At 37.0% G+C, this 15,785-nt stretch overlaps 1 protein-coding gene across 1 annotated transcript in view; it reads left to right on the top strand.

Moving 5' to 3' along the window:
• The window catches only part of LOC309395427 (follistatin-related protein 5-like), a 152,817-nt gene extending 146,105 nt beyond the window's left edge, over positions 1 to 6,712 (top strand). The window contains exon 4 of the mRNA XM_081959668.1: positions 6,401 to 6,712. Within this exon, the coding sequence (XP_081815794.1) occupies positions 6,401 to 6,657 (257 nt within the window). The 3' untranslated portion in view covers positions 6,658 to 6,712. The remainder of the gene's footprint in view (positions 1 to 6,400) is intronic.
• Positions 6,713 to 15,785: the final 9,073 nt, after the last annotated feature.

Here is a 15,785-nt window from a genome sequence, read left to right as displayed (position 1 = left end):
TGCCCTCCAGAGGATTCAGGGAAGCTCATAAAGCCTCCGGAGGGCTTCTGGGGGGGCGGAGGAGGCTCTTTTCGTCCTCCCCAGGCTCCTATAAAGCCTCTGGAGCCTGGGGAGGGCGAAAAATGGCTTTAAAAAAGGGTGAACTCAGCTGGCCAGTGCACACATGCGTGCTGGCCAGCTGACAGGGCAGTGCCTGGCGTGCCCTGACAAATGGCTCTGCGTGCCATCTGTGGCACGCTTGCCATAGGTTTGCCATCACTGCCCTATATAGAGGCTACATATGATTTAAGGTTTTCCATCACAACAAATGTGAACTGATATTGAACTAATATAAGTACCATCAATCCTTGTCCTTTAATTGATCAATTCCTCAAAAAAATGGAGTTAAATGGCATTTCTGGACCTTTGCACAAGTGGATTGCTGCTTTCTTGTCTAATAGACTGCAGAAAGTCAAAAGAGGGAACTCACTGTCTAATCCTGCACGTTTAGAATGTAAATCATTCTAAATGTGACTGTAAAAAGACAATTTTTGTAATAGAGTTGTCAAAGTCTGGAATGACCTACCTGATTCAGTTGTCTCAACTACAAATTTTCACAGTTTAAATCACAAATGGACTTCCGTGGACCTCACTTCATTCTTAAGATGTCCCTAGACATAAGCGCACTAATGGGCCTATCGTCCCCATCATTGTAATTTTATATTATTTCTGTTATTGTTTCTGTTTGAAAAATTATAATAAATAAAATAAATGGAACTGCTAACTTGCATGAGAAAACAAAGCACTTAAATTGGCCCAATTCTGGTGCTTAATGGATGAACTGGTTTCCAGACTGCACTTAGGAAATTCTTCAGTTATCAAGGACAGGTCTGTTTAATGCTTTGTTAGTTTCTGGAAAATGGAGTCAACCAGGGCACTATACAAGATTGCTTACGACCCTAACCTTCTTTGTTTTCAGGTAATATTTGGTCTTTTCTTCAACCAGCCAGTTTGTTGGAAGAAGCCAATATTTATTTGCTATTTTATGGAATTATCATGTATTTATGTTATTATAATACAATACAATACAATAGTAGAGTTGGAAGGGACCTTGGAGGTCTTCTAGTCCAACCCCCTGCCTAGGCAGGAAACCCTATACCGTTCCAGACAAATGGCTATCCAACATCTTCTTAAAGACTTCCAGTGTTGGGGCATTCACAACTTCTGGAGGCAAGCTGTTCCACTGATTAATTGTTCTAACTGTCAGGAAGTTTCTCCTCAGTTCTAAGTTGCTTCTCTCCTTGATTAGTTTCCACCCATTGCTTCTTGTTCTGTCCACAGGTGCCTTGGAGAATAGCTTGACTCCCTCTTCTTTGTGGCAACCCCTGAGATATTGGAACACTGCTATCATGTCTCCCTAGTCCTTCTTTCTCTTAAGCTAGACATACCTAGTTCCTGCAACCGTTCTTCATATGTTTTAGTCTCCAGTCCCCTAATCATCTTTGTTGCTCTTCTCTGCACTCTTTCTAGAGTCTCCACATCTTTTTTACATCGTGGCGACCAGAACTGAATGCAGTATTCCAAGTGTGGCCTTACCAAGGCATTATAAAGTGGTATTAACACTTCACGGGATCTTGATTCTATCCCTCTGTTGATGCAGCCTAGAACTGCGTTGGCTTTTTTGGCAGCTGCTGCACACTGCTGGCTCATATTTAAATGGTTGTCCACTAGAACTCCAAGATCCCTCTCACAGTTACTACTATTGAGCACGGTACCACCTATACTGTACCTGTGCATTCCGTTTTTGTTGCCTAAATGTAGAACCTTACTCTTTTCACCATTGAATTTCATTTTATTAGATAGTGCCCAATGTTCAAGTTTGTCAAGATCCTTCTGTATCTTAAGCCTATCTTCTGGAGTGTTGGCTATTCCTGCCAGCTTGGTGTCATCTGCAAATTTGATGAGTTCCCCATTTATTCCCTCATCCAAATCATTGATGAAGATGTTGAAGAATACTGGGCCTAAAACAGAGCCTTGGGGTACTCCACTGCATACTTCCCTCCATGTAGATGCAGTTCCATTGAGGACTACACGTTGAGTGCGGTTGGTCAGCCAGTTACGAATCCATCTGGTGGTGATGCTGTCTAACCCACATTCTTCTACTTTATCTAGTAGTAGGTTATGGTCTACCTTATCAAAAGCCTTACTGAAGTCCAAGTAAACTATATCAACAGCATTCTTCTGGTCCACTAATTTTGTCACATTATCAAAGAATGCAATAAGATTAGTCTGGCATGATCTGTTTTTGACAAATCCATGTTGACTTTTGGCTATTACTTTGTTTGCTTCTAGGTGTTCGCAAATTCGTTGCTTGATTATTTTTTCCAGAATCTTTCCTGGTATTGAGGTCAGGCTGATAGGTCTGTAGTTTCCTGGATCTATTTTTTTCCCTTTTTTGAAGATGGGAACCACATCAGCTCTTTTCCAGTCCTCTGGTAGTTCCCCGGTGTTCCAGGATCTCTGAAAGATATAATTCAGTGGTTCTGAGATCTCGTCTGCTAGTTCCTTCAGAACCCTGGGGTGTAATCCATCCGGTCCTGGTGATTTGAACTCATCTAGGGTAGACAGGTGCTCACTTACCATTTTTTTCCCTATTTCAATTTGTGTTCCTAATCTGATTTTTGTGGTGCTGCTTTTGATTATGTTGATTATGTTTTTGTTTCTTTGTTAGGGATTATTTACTGCCCAGATTTATATATTTAAATAGATAGCTATATACGTTTTCTAATCAAACAAATAAAGATGGACAAAAACGTTATTTAAAAAAAATGTTTTTGTGTTTTTAGATATGAAAAGGCAAATAAATATTAGGCTTTCATGAAAAAATCTATGGTCAAAAATGAGTTGATTTCACATAATTAAGTATTAGGCTTAGAAAAAGGATTAGTATTCATGTAGCAAGTATAAACAAAGCAATGTAGCAGTACAAACTGGAGACTAAGCTTCAAAGAGAAAGAAAAGGGATTTCAAAAATAATCAAGCAAGGGTTAAGCATCAAAATAACACCAAAAGTCTAGCACACACTGCATTCATCCTGGATGGATTGGATTGCTTCTTAAATCCTACAAGATTTAATCATCCACCCACCTATCCTAGAATATATTACATTGTGGGCTGTTTTCAGGAAGAATCAAAGACCAACATGTCTCCAGCTATTTCTCTTGCTATTTAACTTCAAGAGCAAGGAAATTGTATTTACTAGTCTTAGGGATTCAGCATACTGGCCTTCCTGGGCTTTCTTACTAGAGATAAAAAAAGAATAGCTTCTGGTAAATGGATGTGCATTCTGATATCTGGAAGCTTACCTTACTGAAAAGGCTTCCCAAAGCTACTATCTGAGTTACACTGAACTAGTAAACAGAAATATTTACATTGTACCCATCTTTACATGGAAAATTGAAAGTTAAATTATACTATAAAATAGGAAGTATAAACACTTTTAAGTTATGTGCTTAAAAAGTAAAGAAATCAAAACATGTCACAGTCTCTAAATTATGAATTTAGAGAATTATATATCTTTTGGAAAGCACTAGGCATTCTTAGCTGTGTACTATTGAATTATGAATAGCGTTATAATTTAATTTGGAGGAATGACCATAATGTAAAGCCCCATTTCTGCTTGTGATTCCACTAAAATATAGGTGTAGTTTCTGCCAAGTTCTTCTAAAAATTTCTCTCTGAATTATAATTTTAGTGAAATATAAGAATAACTGTGCTAAATTAAATGTAATTAAAATACATTTACATTTTGTTTGCATTCTGTCCTGACCAAGTTCTTATTCTGGACTATTCACTTTGGAAATATGACCTGTAGCATATTGTTCAAAAGATGAAAGCTTCTGCTTATAGATCTTCAGATAGCTCAGCCTGAAGTAAAACATGTATTCGAGCAGGATCAAATGAAGGGCATTCATTAATACACATGGTCAAGATGATATACAATTAAAATATTATTTTAAAAGTAGCATTCTAGAACAGTAAGCTATTTATTAAGTAAAAGTCAGGATCTACAATTAAAATTTAAATTAAGAACAATGGCCTTCTATTCCATGGACAATAATACTGTAATGTCCTTTTCTTAAGAAGTTACCAATACAAGATTTGTAGTTGAGATTAAGAACAGGACTTTTAGCACTGCTCCTATAATACACAGTCTTACATAACAGTCCAAATTATTTTAGATAATATAATTGTAGAGGGTTAGGACTTTGTAAAGTAAAAGCAATATTTTGAAACAGGGCCAAAAACAATCTGAAACTAGTAAATTTACTATTTGATCACTGTAATAATTTCTACAAAAGAGAGATCCCGTTTGGAGGTTGTTCTAAATTATATGGTACATCTGAACTGTGTCATATAATTTAATGTAGAGGACTTACATTTATTAGAAAAAAATTCTCTGAACATGTGGCAGGTCTCTGTGTATACTTCGCAGTTGGTCAAATGTAGGCAACAGCGTGTTGACTTACAATATGGTCTGTACTTTAGAGAATTTTTGCATAAAACAGTGTGAGTTTTCTTAGAATAAAAGTGGACTTGGTGATTGTGGCATATTGGCCAAAATATTGATGAAATGTAAACTGTTTTGCTCCCAAAGTCTAGAATATTTTCTAGTATTACTCTTCTGAGTGTATTACTAAACTATTTTTCTATTCAGCCAGATCTGCCTTAATTAAAGGCATTTCAATATTCCAGCTCTTTTTCAGTGTGTCACATATTTGAAATAAGTTAGATTCTGATTTACTAAGTTTGATGTTAGTCCAAAGTCCAAGAAATGATGTAGAACACTAGAGGTTTCTGTCTAGTGGGAAGAAGTGATAGTAAATTAATTTTTAAAAGTTGGTTATGTTGGAATGGAATTCCAGGATACCTAATGTTTTTATGAATTAGGGGCAGTGGTGGGTTTCAAATTTTTTTTAGAACCTCTTCTGTAGGTGTGGCCTACTTTGTGGGAGTGGCTTGCCGGCCATGTGACTGGGTGGGAGTGGCTTGGCAGTCAGGTGACTGGGTGGATGTGGCCAACTTGTAAAATGTGGTGAAACTCAATTAACAACTCTCTTGCTTAGCAACCAAAATGTTGGCTAAGAAACTCTGACCTTTGAAGCACCAAGTCTTAAAGCTGTCAAGTTACAAGATCCTTGCACCCCTAACCCTTTAGAAAAAAGAAACCCAGGGGTGTTCAAATTTGACAGCTTTAAGACTTGTGGACTTCAACTCCCAGAATGCCTCCTCTCGCTCTTCATCTTGATGATGTCCAGATGGGTGGGGGGGAGGGAGCTGGAACTGGTTCTAAACGGCACTGTAGATTTGTGGAACCTATAGTAGAGGTTAGAACTGGCAGGAACCCACCCCTGATTAGGAGAGATCTAATAAAACTATGATTAGTTTATGGTCAAGGATCAGAAATAGGAAATCCAGCCACTGAGAAGTTAAATTACATGCAGGCATTTCCATCTCTGATAAATATAAGCACTCTGATAAATATAAGCACTCCATTCTTCTGGAGGATTATTCCCAAATACCTCATTATATGAAGCTAAATTGGCCGTTATTTTGGAGAAGTTTGTTATATATAGCTGTTTCAAGTGTTTACTATGGGATATTACTGCAAGCAAGAAATCCTATTCCCTTTGTTCAAAAATCAAGTAAAGACCATCATAAATTGTTAATGTCTATTGCTTACTTTAATTTTATAAAGTAGGGGAGAATAATGAACTTACTTTTATTATATTGTAAGCTGCCCAGAATTGCTCTTTTAGTGAGAAGGGCAACATAGAAATTTCATAAATACAATAAATACAAATTTCAAATACAGTGTGGGCTTCTGGGTACAAACTGGTATAAAAAGAGATGTATTATTTTCCTGTTCTATGTGCTTTGGATCAAAAAGTAACTTCAAAGAGCTGTAGAATGGCTTTGGATCAAAAAGTAACTTCAATATCTACTCTGGTCAGAAACATATATAATATAGTACCTAAAAATCTTGAATAGAATTCATAGTATTAATAATATGAACTTTAATTTAGGATCCATTAGACTGCATTTGTGTTTTCCCCTGGAGCTATGGGGACTAGAATTTTTGTTAAAGCCATAAAATGCTTAATGAATTCTCAAATTTATTTGCATGTCAAGGGAAATTGGTTAATGTATTATTCTCTTAGTGTGTTTGTTTAAAATAAACAATTAACTGCAGATTACAAATATCTATTATTTTCCTGTTCTATGTACAGTGACATCATCAGAACTGTATTTGTTATTACCTTCCAGTAAAGTAGTCTTCACACCACCATAGGTACTGTGAATATGGCAAAAATGTGAGATTGTGGCCGACAACCTAACAGCCTTTTCTATTTCTTTTCAGGGTCTATGAATCATGGTGTTCTTCCTGGATCCTGTGAAAATAAGTATTGTGGCTTGGGTAAGCATTGTGTTGTCAACAGAGAAACAGGACAAGGGGAGTGTGCCTGCATGGAATATTGCAAGTCTCATTACAAGCCTGTTTGTGGTTCTGATGGTGAATTCTATGAAAACCATTGCGAAGTGCACCGGGCTGCCTGCCTGAAAAAGCAGAAGATCACTATTGTCCACAATGAAGACTGCTTCTTCAAAGGCAAGTAGTGGGGGAATAATAGCTTAAAGACATGACTTTATTTATTAATCAAATTTATTTGCCCCCCCCCCCCCATCTCATTTCTAAATCAGCTACCTATTTTGAAGTTATTTTGATTAAGGTTCTGGGAAATGTAGTGTGCATTGTGAAGAAATAATAAGGCAGTTTAAGTTAACAAAGCATTTTTACTGGGAGAAGTCTTCCAGCTATCTTCAGTCCTCAACTATCTCTTTGGAAAAATGATGATTACAGATAAATTGTATGTTTGATAAGGATTGTTGGAACAGGATCTTGTGACCTCAATTTGGAGAGGTAGCCATTGTGATCAAGGTTGAATTATAAGAAATGCACCTTCAATTCTCAGTGGAACAGTTTACATGTAGAAATTTCTTAGAAACTCGGATGTTATGGCTATAGTGAATAAGTGTCATAGGTGATTTTGTTGTTCCCTTCAAATTATTTTTAAATGCCCTTATTTTACTTTCATCTGCTCTTTTGTTTTTTTTTTGTCTCTATTCTGTTCTTGCCACTTTTTTTTTCTTAATATAATTTAATTATTCTTATTGCAGTAATTGGTTGTATTATATTCTCTTCATGTGGTATTGAAGGCTCTATAAAGCTATAAATTAAGAGTGTGGGCATTTGATACTTTGACAGGACATAAGAAAACGTCATTGTAACAAGAATTCCATATAAAAATTGGAGGCATTCTTGCACTAATTGTTCTGCTTCACACAGATTTTTCCCTGATTAGCCGAGTGAAGGCAGTAATAAATTAACAAATAAAATGCTGAATTCTGATTGTTATCCACTCCTCCAGAGAACTAAATCTTGCCTCTCAAATTATCACAAACGCCACATAAAGACTAATTCATTAGCCCTGGGGCTTTAGTTCTAAAACCTTTTATCTGTTCATATTGAAACCTCTAGCGAATAAAACTTAAATAAAATTTCAATATGTCCTTAGATATTAAATATATATTTATTTCTTAAACAAACAAAACTACAAATGGAATTGTAAAGAAGAGCTGTTTTACTTTGGCTATTTAACTGGAAGCATTTTTTTATTCACCAGAAACCAATATCTGGGATTATTACTGAGTTGTTATTTTATTTTATTTTATTTTATTTTTATCCAAGTTCATCATCTCCAAAATATTGTTGCAAGCTACAGTAAATGACTTGAATGGCTGCATACAGCCTTTTAGATGTGAGTTTGAGACTCATGAATTAAAGGAAAGGTCAGTACCAAATTGTTTGTTTGGAAGACAGCTGGTTGCATAAAAATGAGATGTATTTCTGAGGCCTAATTTAGATGTAACTTTAACAACATGGTTGCTATTGCTCAGTATTTGATTATATCATTAAAACTGCATGAGCATATTATACAGGAATGTATCTGCACTACTGATGCTAATTCATGGTCATGAAATCCAAGCAATAGATGTGATACAAAGCTTTGGATAATAATGACTTTCATGTAGACATCAAACATTCTTCATCTCCTTAGAAATAATAAGAAATCTATCTCTTTTTATCAATTATATAATGATACCCTTAACGTGTGGAATGTGGAATTACTGAAAAGGCACAATTAACATTTTTGCATAATCACAGATGCTTTTCTTATCTTTGGCCTGGTTATCATTTTTAACATCCTGCAAGAATCATAGATGCCTTTGTGTCTGTCTACTCCAAGTTAAGTTGCATAAGAGCTGGCAAAAATATTTATTAGGGGATGTTCTCCAATGTCAGGACATCTATAGGACTTATACCTGGACCACTTTGTTCCAGTTATTTCCAAAGAATTTTAATGATTTTGAACCGCAAGAAAGCATAGAATAATTGGTGAAGATGAAGGAAGAAGCAGAGATAGCAAAATTAGCTTAATTGCTTAGAGAAAACCAACAACCAGGGACGTGCGGTCAGGGGAGGCAGGGGAGGCAGAGCCTCACCTCTCATCATGAAATAATAATATATAATAATAATATATACTTCCTCCCATCCCTTTTACACAGCTCCCACTAAGCTCCAGTAAGGAAAAGAGCCTTTGGGGAGTGAAGAAGAAGAGGAGGGAGGAGGAGGAGCATGCGCGGGGTGGTGCCAGCTGGGCAACCGGCGGAGGCAGGAGGGTTTTCGGAAGCGCCAATAATCTTCCTGCCTCCGCTGTACTTTGCGTGCTCCTCGCGACTGCAATAGACGGCCAGAAGTGGCAGGGACTGTTGGGCTGGAAACCCAAACCCCATTAGCCACAAAAGCCGCTTCTGGATGTATATTGCAGTCGCGAAGAGCACACAAAGTCCAGCAGAGGCAGGAAGGTTCTCGTCGTTCCCCAGTCGCTTTCGTATTTCTGCCTCCACTGGACTTCGTCTTGATGACATTGCTGCAGCTGCCATGCGCGGACGAACAGAGGTAGCCAGAGTGGTGGCAAGGCAGTCCGGCAGATGAGCGACCGAGGATCAGGCTGCCTGATCCTCCATCGCTCGCTCGCTTGCTCTTTCGTCCGCCCGGACCCCTCGGCGCCATTCTGGTTACCTCCGTCCGGCCCCGCCCAGCAGCTGCGGCAACGTCATCAAGACGAAGTGGCTTGGAGGCAAAGTGCTTTTCAGTGCTTTTCTGTGCGTCTGGCATTTAGGTAGATAGCCAGATGTCCTAAATGCCAGACGCACAAAAAAGCACTGAAAAGCAGCTGCTGTTGGGGATCGTGGAGCACGAGCCGGTGGAGCGCGCTCAGGAAGGCGGGAATGGGATCACGTGTGCTGGAGGCTGAGGCAGCCTCAGCCTCCAGCACACGTGGTCCCATTCCCCGCCTTCCTGATGACGTCACCAGCCTCACCAGCCATAAACCTCACCGCACGTCACTGCCAACAACTATATTTATTAGTGATTGGAACTCTCTTCTTGACATTTTTGCTGAAAGAAATGAGCTAGTGATTTACAGATTTGATTACTAGAAATGTAGATTATGAAAAGAAGGAAAGTATGATGTAATTTGAGTAAGATAAGATAAAATGTAAATGCACATAACTGCTTTCAAGAAGATTGGAAACCACTTCTTTATTACCTTTTTCTTTTTTATTTTCTTTATTCCTTTTTTACATTGTTACTACTTTTTCTTATTATATTCTAAATTAGTATCTGTTTTTATTTGCATTGAAAATTTCTTCAATAAAAGATAATTTTTAAAAAGAAAGTATCCGAAGTAATGATAATAGCATGAGACAAGTAACATTTTTTCTAGATTATGATGGCTTTAATTTTTAATCTTCTTAAACAGAATAGAAGGAGAAGCAAATAAAGAAGCAATAAATAAATAGAAAGCCTTGTAAATTCTATTAATGTGCATTCTTTACATGCATACTGCTTTCTATTGTTAAGTCTCTCATTTAATTTAAATCCTTTGCAATTAATGAGAATAAGAAAAAGACATAATAAAGATTTTCCAGACAGAGCCAAAGATCTATATCATTCAGCATCCTCTTACCCAGATATTGGAAGTCTATAAGAAAAAATTAATAATTTATGTGGCAATACTAGGGGATAGCAGAATAGAAAACAAAAAGTTGGAGAAGATCATGAAATATCAAAATCTGAAAATCAACATTGGAAGATTGTGGCATAAACCAGCCTGGGGGTTCCAGTGGTTGTTGGAATACTTTGGGATTTTACCTTGATTTATTGTTACTGTAGCAAATTTTAGGCCAAATTCCACTCCTATATCTGTGCTAAAAGTCTTACAGCGTTTCTCAAGGATTGGATTTTGATATCTGATTTTCCAATTAAAATCACACCATTCATGTAAAAACAATGTGAGATTTGCTAGCGCTTTTTTTCAGTTTTATAAACAAGATTTGTTTACTTCAAAATAACTGAAAGTGGAATCATAGCAATGACTAATAGTAAAAGTGTTAATGAGTCACTCTGGAATATGCACCTCCTAATGTTAATCAGCTTATGTTTTTCATTTCCTCTCACCAATTCTCTTTTCCACTGTGTCATTATTTTTTCTATAACCATTATAATGCTTTTACTGGCACAAATTACTTTCGAGCAGTTGATGATACAACTATATGATAATGAATTAAATGCCTTTCCAAACACTTTATTGGCCTATAATTTACTTGTGTTGTTCCTTTCTTTGGGTCTTTTTGAATTAGATAAAATTTGACAGTTATTAATCAGCACTGATATCTCCTTTCAAGTTGGTTAGCTATAATTGAATTGTAAGGTCAGATATTTGAGCCAAAAGCCATGCATTGATCATTTCCAGGAAATGTCCAGTTTAAAATGTTTTTCATTTGGTTTTCAACTATTTCTGCTGTTATTATTAGTTTTTCCCTTTGATTTTTACTAACTTCATCTTCAAATTCTTTTATCTATTCAGCATTTTTATTTTTTTATCTTTTTGAGTTTTCCATAGATTATTTTCAGAATGTATATATTTTTGTTTTTGTTTGATTTTCCATTTTTAGAATTTCTAATGACATTTATCCTATGATAGAATTACCTCTGAGATGATTGAAGGAGATAATTTTTCCTAAATTGGATGATTTGTGGCCATTGTGTTCTGTGTTCCAAGATACTGTTGTGATTTGATGATTTATTATTTCCAAAGTTTCTTCAATTTTTGTGGTGCTAAGCCAATATTTTTTTAAGGCTTGTCTTGATTTTTACAGTCTTCTATTTTTGTTCTTTCACATTCTTTAATTTAATAGCATCTGGTCTTAATTTCTTTATCTTAGCCTTCAAACTGTTGTAAACTTCAGATTGAATATGATTTTGCTTTTGGCTTTCTGACTTTAATACCCTGTTCTTTATGACCAGCACAGCTGTAGTGTAGGCAAATGATTGGTCTCTCTCATAGATGTAATTATACATCTCAGCCAGTGGTGGTATTTAGCCGTTCACACCGGTTCGGACCAACTGGTATCGGTGACCTGTGGGTGGCCTACCCACCCGCCCCAGCTCTATGACATCATATTTAGCCATGGTTTTCTAAGCCTTGTTCATGCGTGCAACCCACATACTCGTAGTTTCGGTGCGTGGCAAACTGGTGGTAGAATTGTGTGAAACCTATCTCTGATATCAGCTCTACAAGATAGATCTCAGTAAGAAACAAAACACAGATATATATTAGTACTTATTTTGTTTGTGACAGCTATAGTAACTTGCAAGTTTTCATGTGTTTTGCTTTCCTTCCCATATATTTTTGTGAACCTGAGGGGACTTGTCTGAAATTTCATTCATTAGATTCTTGGCCTAGGTTTAAGTCCAATTTATTTTTCTATTGATAGTAGCTCTCCCTCCAATTCTTCAAGAGTATTCCCTATTCTCTACACAATACATTAACAACACATAATTGTTTAGAGCAGGGGTGTCCAAACTTGGGAACTTTAAGACTTGTGGACTTCAACTCCCAGAATTCCCCAGCCAGCTATGCTGGCTGGGGAATTCTGGGAGTTGAAGTCCACAAGTCTTAAAGTTCTCAAGTTTGGACATCCCTGGTTTAGAGTTTTCCCTTTGTTTGCTATATATAATTATATGCGTGTATTTGTATATGAGTGTGTGTATGTGTGTGCCATACAAAATTATAAGGTCATCTGATCATTTAGAAAAAAAAGGTGGAACTTGTATTGTTCAACTTCAATACTTGAAGTGTTTGAAATGTTAGATTAATAATAAGGATGTAATATACACAATAATACAATACAATCCCTAGTGCCGTGTAATGAAGTGAGCTACCGTGACTTGTCCCAGCTTCTGCCAACCTAGCAGTTCAAAAGCATGTAAAAATGCAAGTATAAAAATAGGGATCACTTTGGTGGGAAGGTAACAGCGTTCCATGCACCTTCGGTGTTTAGTCATCCGGCCACATGACCATGGAGATGTCTCCAGACAGCGCTGGCTCTTTGGCTTTGAAACGAAGATGAGCACTGCCCCCTAGAGTCGGGAACGACTAGCACATATGTGTGAGGGGAACCTTTACCGTTACCTTATATACAATAATTAGGATAAATACATAAAAGTTATCTTTGAACTCATGCTGTGGATCAGCTTTCGCTATCAGTGAAAGCAAAAAGCCAGTCATTCAAGTGTACTGATTCTAGAGTTTCTGGGGTTTTCAGTTGTGGCAACAGACAGGCAGGAATAATTTTACAGATATTTTTGCACTCGATGTCATATAAGGTCAGCCTGCATTAGGAAGTAAATAAAAGGAAAGCAAAAAATGTGTCCGGGCTCTGCACTATAAGGGTCTCATCTAGAATCTTGTTATTTATACCATATTTCCTACATTCTCTCTTGCAATCCCATATTTAGGAATAAAGGAGTGATTGTATCTCTCTTTCTCCTCCTTTGTAAAGTGCAAAATGTATTTGAGGCAGGAGAAAAGATGATAAATTGCTTCCTTGTCTGTTTCTAATACCTAACCTGATTTTTTTCCCCTGTGCAATTTTAGCTCAGTGACAGACAAAGTTACTGGACTTCACTCATCTTGATAGGAAAGGGATTTTCAAACTAATATAGATTGTTTGCATTTCCAGAGGAAAAAAAATCATATTTCGTTTGTGTTTTTTTGACTTATAGAACAATACAAACAAGTAACCAAACTTGCAGAAAATCCAAAATCCTTTATTCTCGTACTGCATTGTATTACTGAATGAATGCCAAGTCTATTTTAAAGAATGAAAAAATTTAAAAGAATTAATTATGCAAACTATAATCTTGACCTTCTGAGCTATTTTTGAGAAATTTGCAATGTCTTTAAATTGCTCTCAGCAAGTTGAAGATTTGCATAAAAGCTTTGATTCACAGGAAGTACTTATAATTTACATTATATACTTCTCTTTTTAATAACATTTTATTAAAAGTTTTAAGTACCACAATAAAAGATAATATAAAATTTAGAAAAAGAAAAATGGAATAAAAAGTGCAAGAAAGCAAAGCAGCAAGGAAAAAAATAGAGACAACAGAAAACAAGAACTAACCATTCCACCTTCAATAGATGTATGTATGTATGTATGTATGTATGTATGTATGTATGTATGTATGTATGTATGTATATGTGTGTGTGTGTGTGTGTGTATGTATGTATGTATGTATATATATATATTTGTATTTTCACGGGTGTAGGTATTGTGCATTTAAGTAGCAGTTGGTGTGTGTTTTTTTCTGGTAGATGGTGTGTCCTAGGGAGCCATTGGGTTTTTTGTAGATTAGGACATCCAGAAAGGGAAGTTGGTTGTTTGCTTCTATTTCCATGGTGAATTGTATTTTGGGGTGTAGGTTGTTGAGATGTGTGAGGAAGTTGTCCAGTTTTTCTTTTCCATGTGGCCAAATCACGAAAGTGTCATCAACATATCTAAGCCAGAGTTTGGGTTTGTGTTCAGATTTGTCTAAGGCATTGGTTTCAAAATGTTCCATGTATAAGTTTGCAATGACAGGAGAGAGGGGTGATCCCATGGGTGCTCCTTCTATCTGTTTGTATCTTTGTCCATTATGGATGAAGTATGTGTTGGTTAGGCAGTGGTTGGTCAGGTCTAGGATGTGTTTAGGGGGGTTGTGTTTTTTCTGGATGGTTGTCAAGGCTTCTTTTATGGGCACCTGGGTGAAGAGGGATATGACGTCGAAACTCACAAGTAGGTCACTGGGTTGTAAGTTTTGTTTCTTTATTGTTTCTATGAAGTGGAGTGAGTTTTGTACGTTTGAGGTGATGGATTCTGCGTAGGGTTGGAGTTGTTTGGCGAGGAATTTGGCAAGGTTCTGTAGAGGTGAGCCTATGGAGCTGACTATGGGTCTGAGTGGTGTTCCTTCTTTGTGTATCTTGTGTATCTTGGCACAATCCCATCACCACCCTGCACAGATCAACTCTGTAGCCAAGACACTCATCTCCAGAACCAAACGCCTAGCTGACAAAGACCACCTGAAAACTGAATTACACAAACTCACAAATGTATTAATCTCCAATGGATTCCAAAGAAAAATAATCACCAACCTAATCCAAAAGGAGACTCCCCCAAAAAACCAAGATACAGAACAGGAAAATGGCATTGCCCTCCTCCCTTACATCAAAGGCACCACAGATAAAATCAGCAAAATTCTCCACAAGCACAATATCAGGACAGCCTTCACCACTGACCAAAAAATAGCCAACATCTTAAGAAACCCCAAAGACAAAATCCAGCTAGAAAACCAAGGAGTCTACGAAATACCATGCAAAATCTGCCCAGCAATATACATAGGACAAACAAACAGGAGAATAAATGCACGCATCACAGAACACAAAAATGCAGTAAGAAAAAAAGAAAAAACTTCTTCCCTTTTCCAGCACCTTAAAGCTACAGGACACGAAATCAACTTTGAAGGAGCCAGGTTAATCTCCAAAACAGAACACCTCCACAAGAGAATAATCATGGAAGCCATCGAAATAGAGAAACACCCCCACAGCATGAACAAACGTGATGATACCTCCCGCCTACCAAACATCTGGAAACCAGCCCTAGCCAACAAACGAACACCACCCACCACCCAAGCCGTTAAAATACAAAACAACAATGCACACACAACCTGCACCAATGAGCACCAATCTACCAATCATGATACAACCACACAACCAATCATTCCACTTACTGAAACAAAGCCACCACCCCATCCCCTCCCACCAAGACTTACAGAAAGACGGCAGCTCCGTTCCCATTTTAAGCCCACAGCTTGAAGATGGCAGGTGTGATCCTGCCGAAACGTTGGAAAGACAATCTCAACCTTACACGGGAAAAGACCCGAATACAACAAAACCAGCATATATATATATATATATATATATATATATATATATATATATATGTGTGTGTGTGTGTGTGTGTGTGTGTGTGTGTGTGTGTGTGTGTATGTGTATGTGTATATGTATGTATGTATGTATGCATTTGTGTTACAACCCCTGGTATGCCCAAATATTTGTGTTACAACCACTGGTATGCCCAAATATTTATTTATCAGCACAAATACAACACACACACACACACACACACACACACACGACTTATATATAACACATACAAGAAATTTTGCTATCTCTTCAGCTCCTCTTAATTAAAAATATATATAAAACTTTTCATCCCATAACTCAACTCTTAGCTAT

Source organism: Natrix helvetica (genome assembly GCF_964273705.1).
Source record: "Natrix helvetica genome assembly, chromosome: 7".
Lineage (NCBI taxonomy): Eukaryota > Metazoa > Chordata > Lepidosauria > Squamata > Natricidae > Natrix > Natrix helvetica.
The sequence above is the reverse complement of the archived record's forward strand: the minus strand, read 5'-3'. Positions and strand labels throughout refer to the sequence as shown.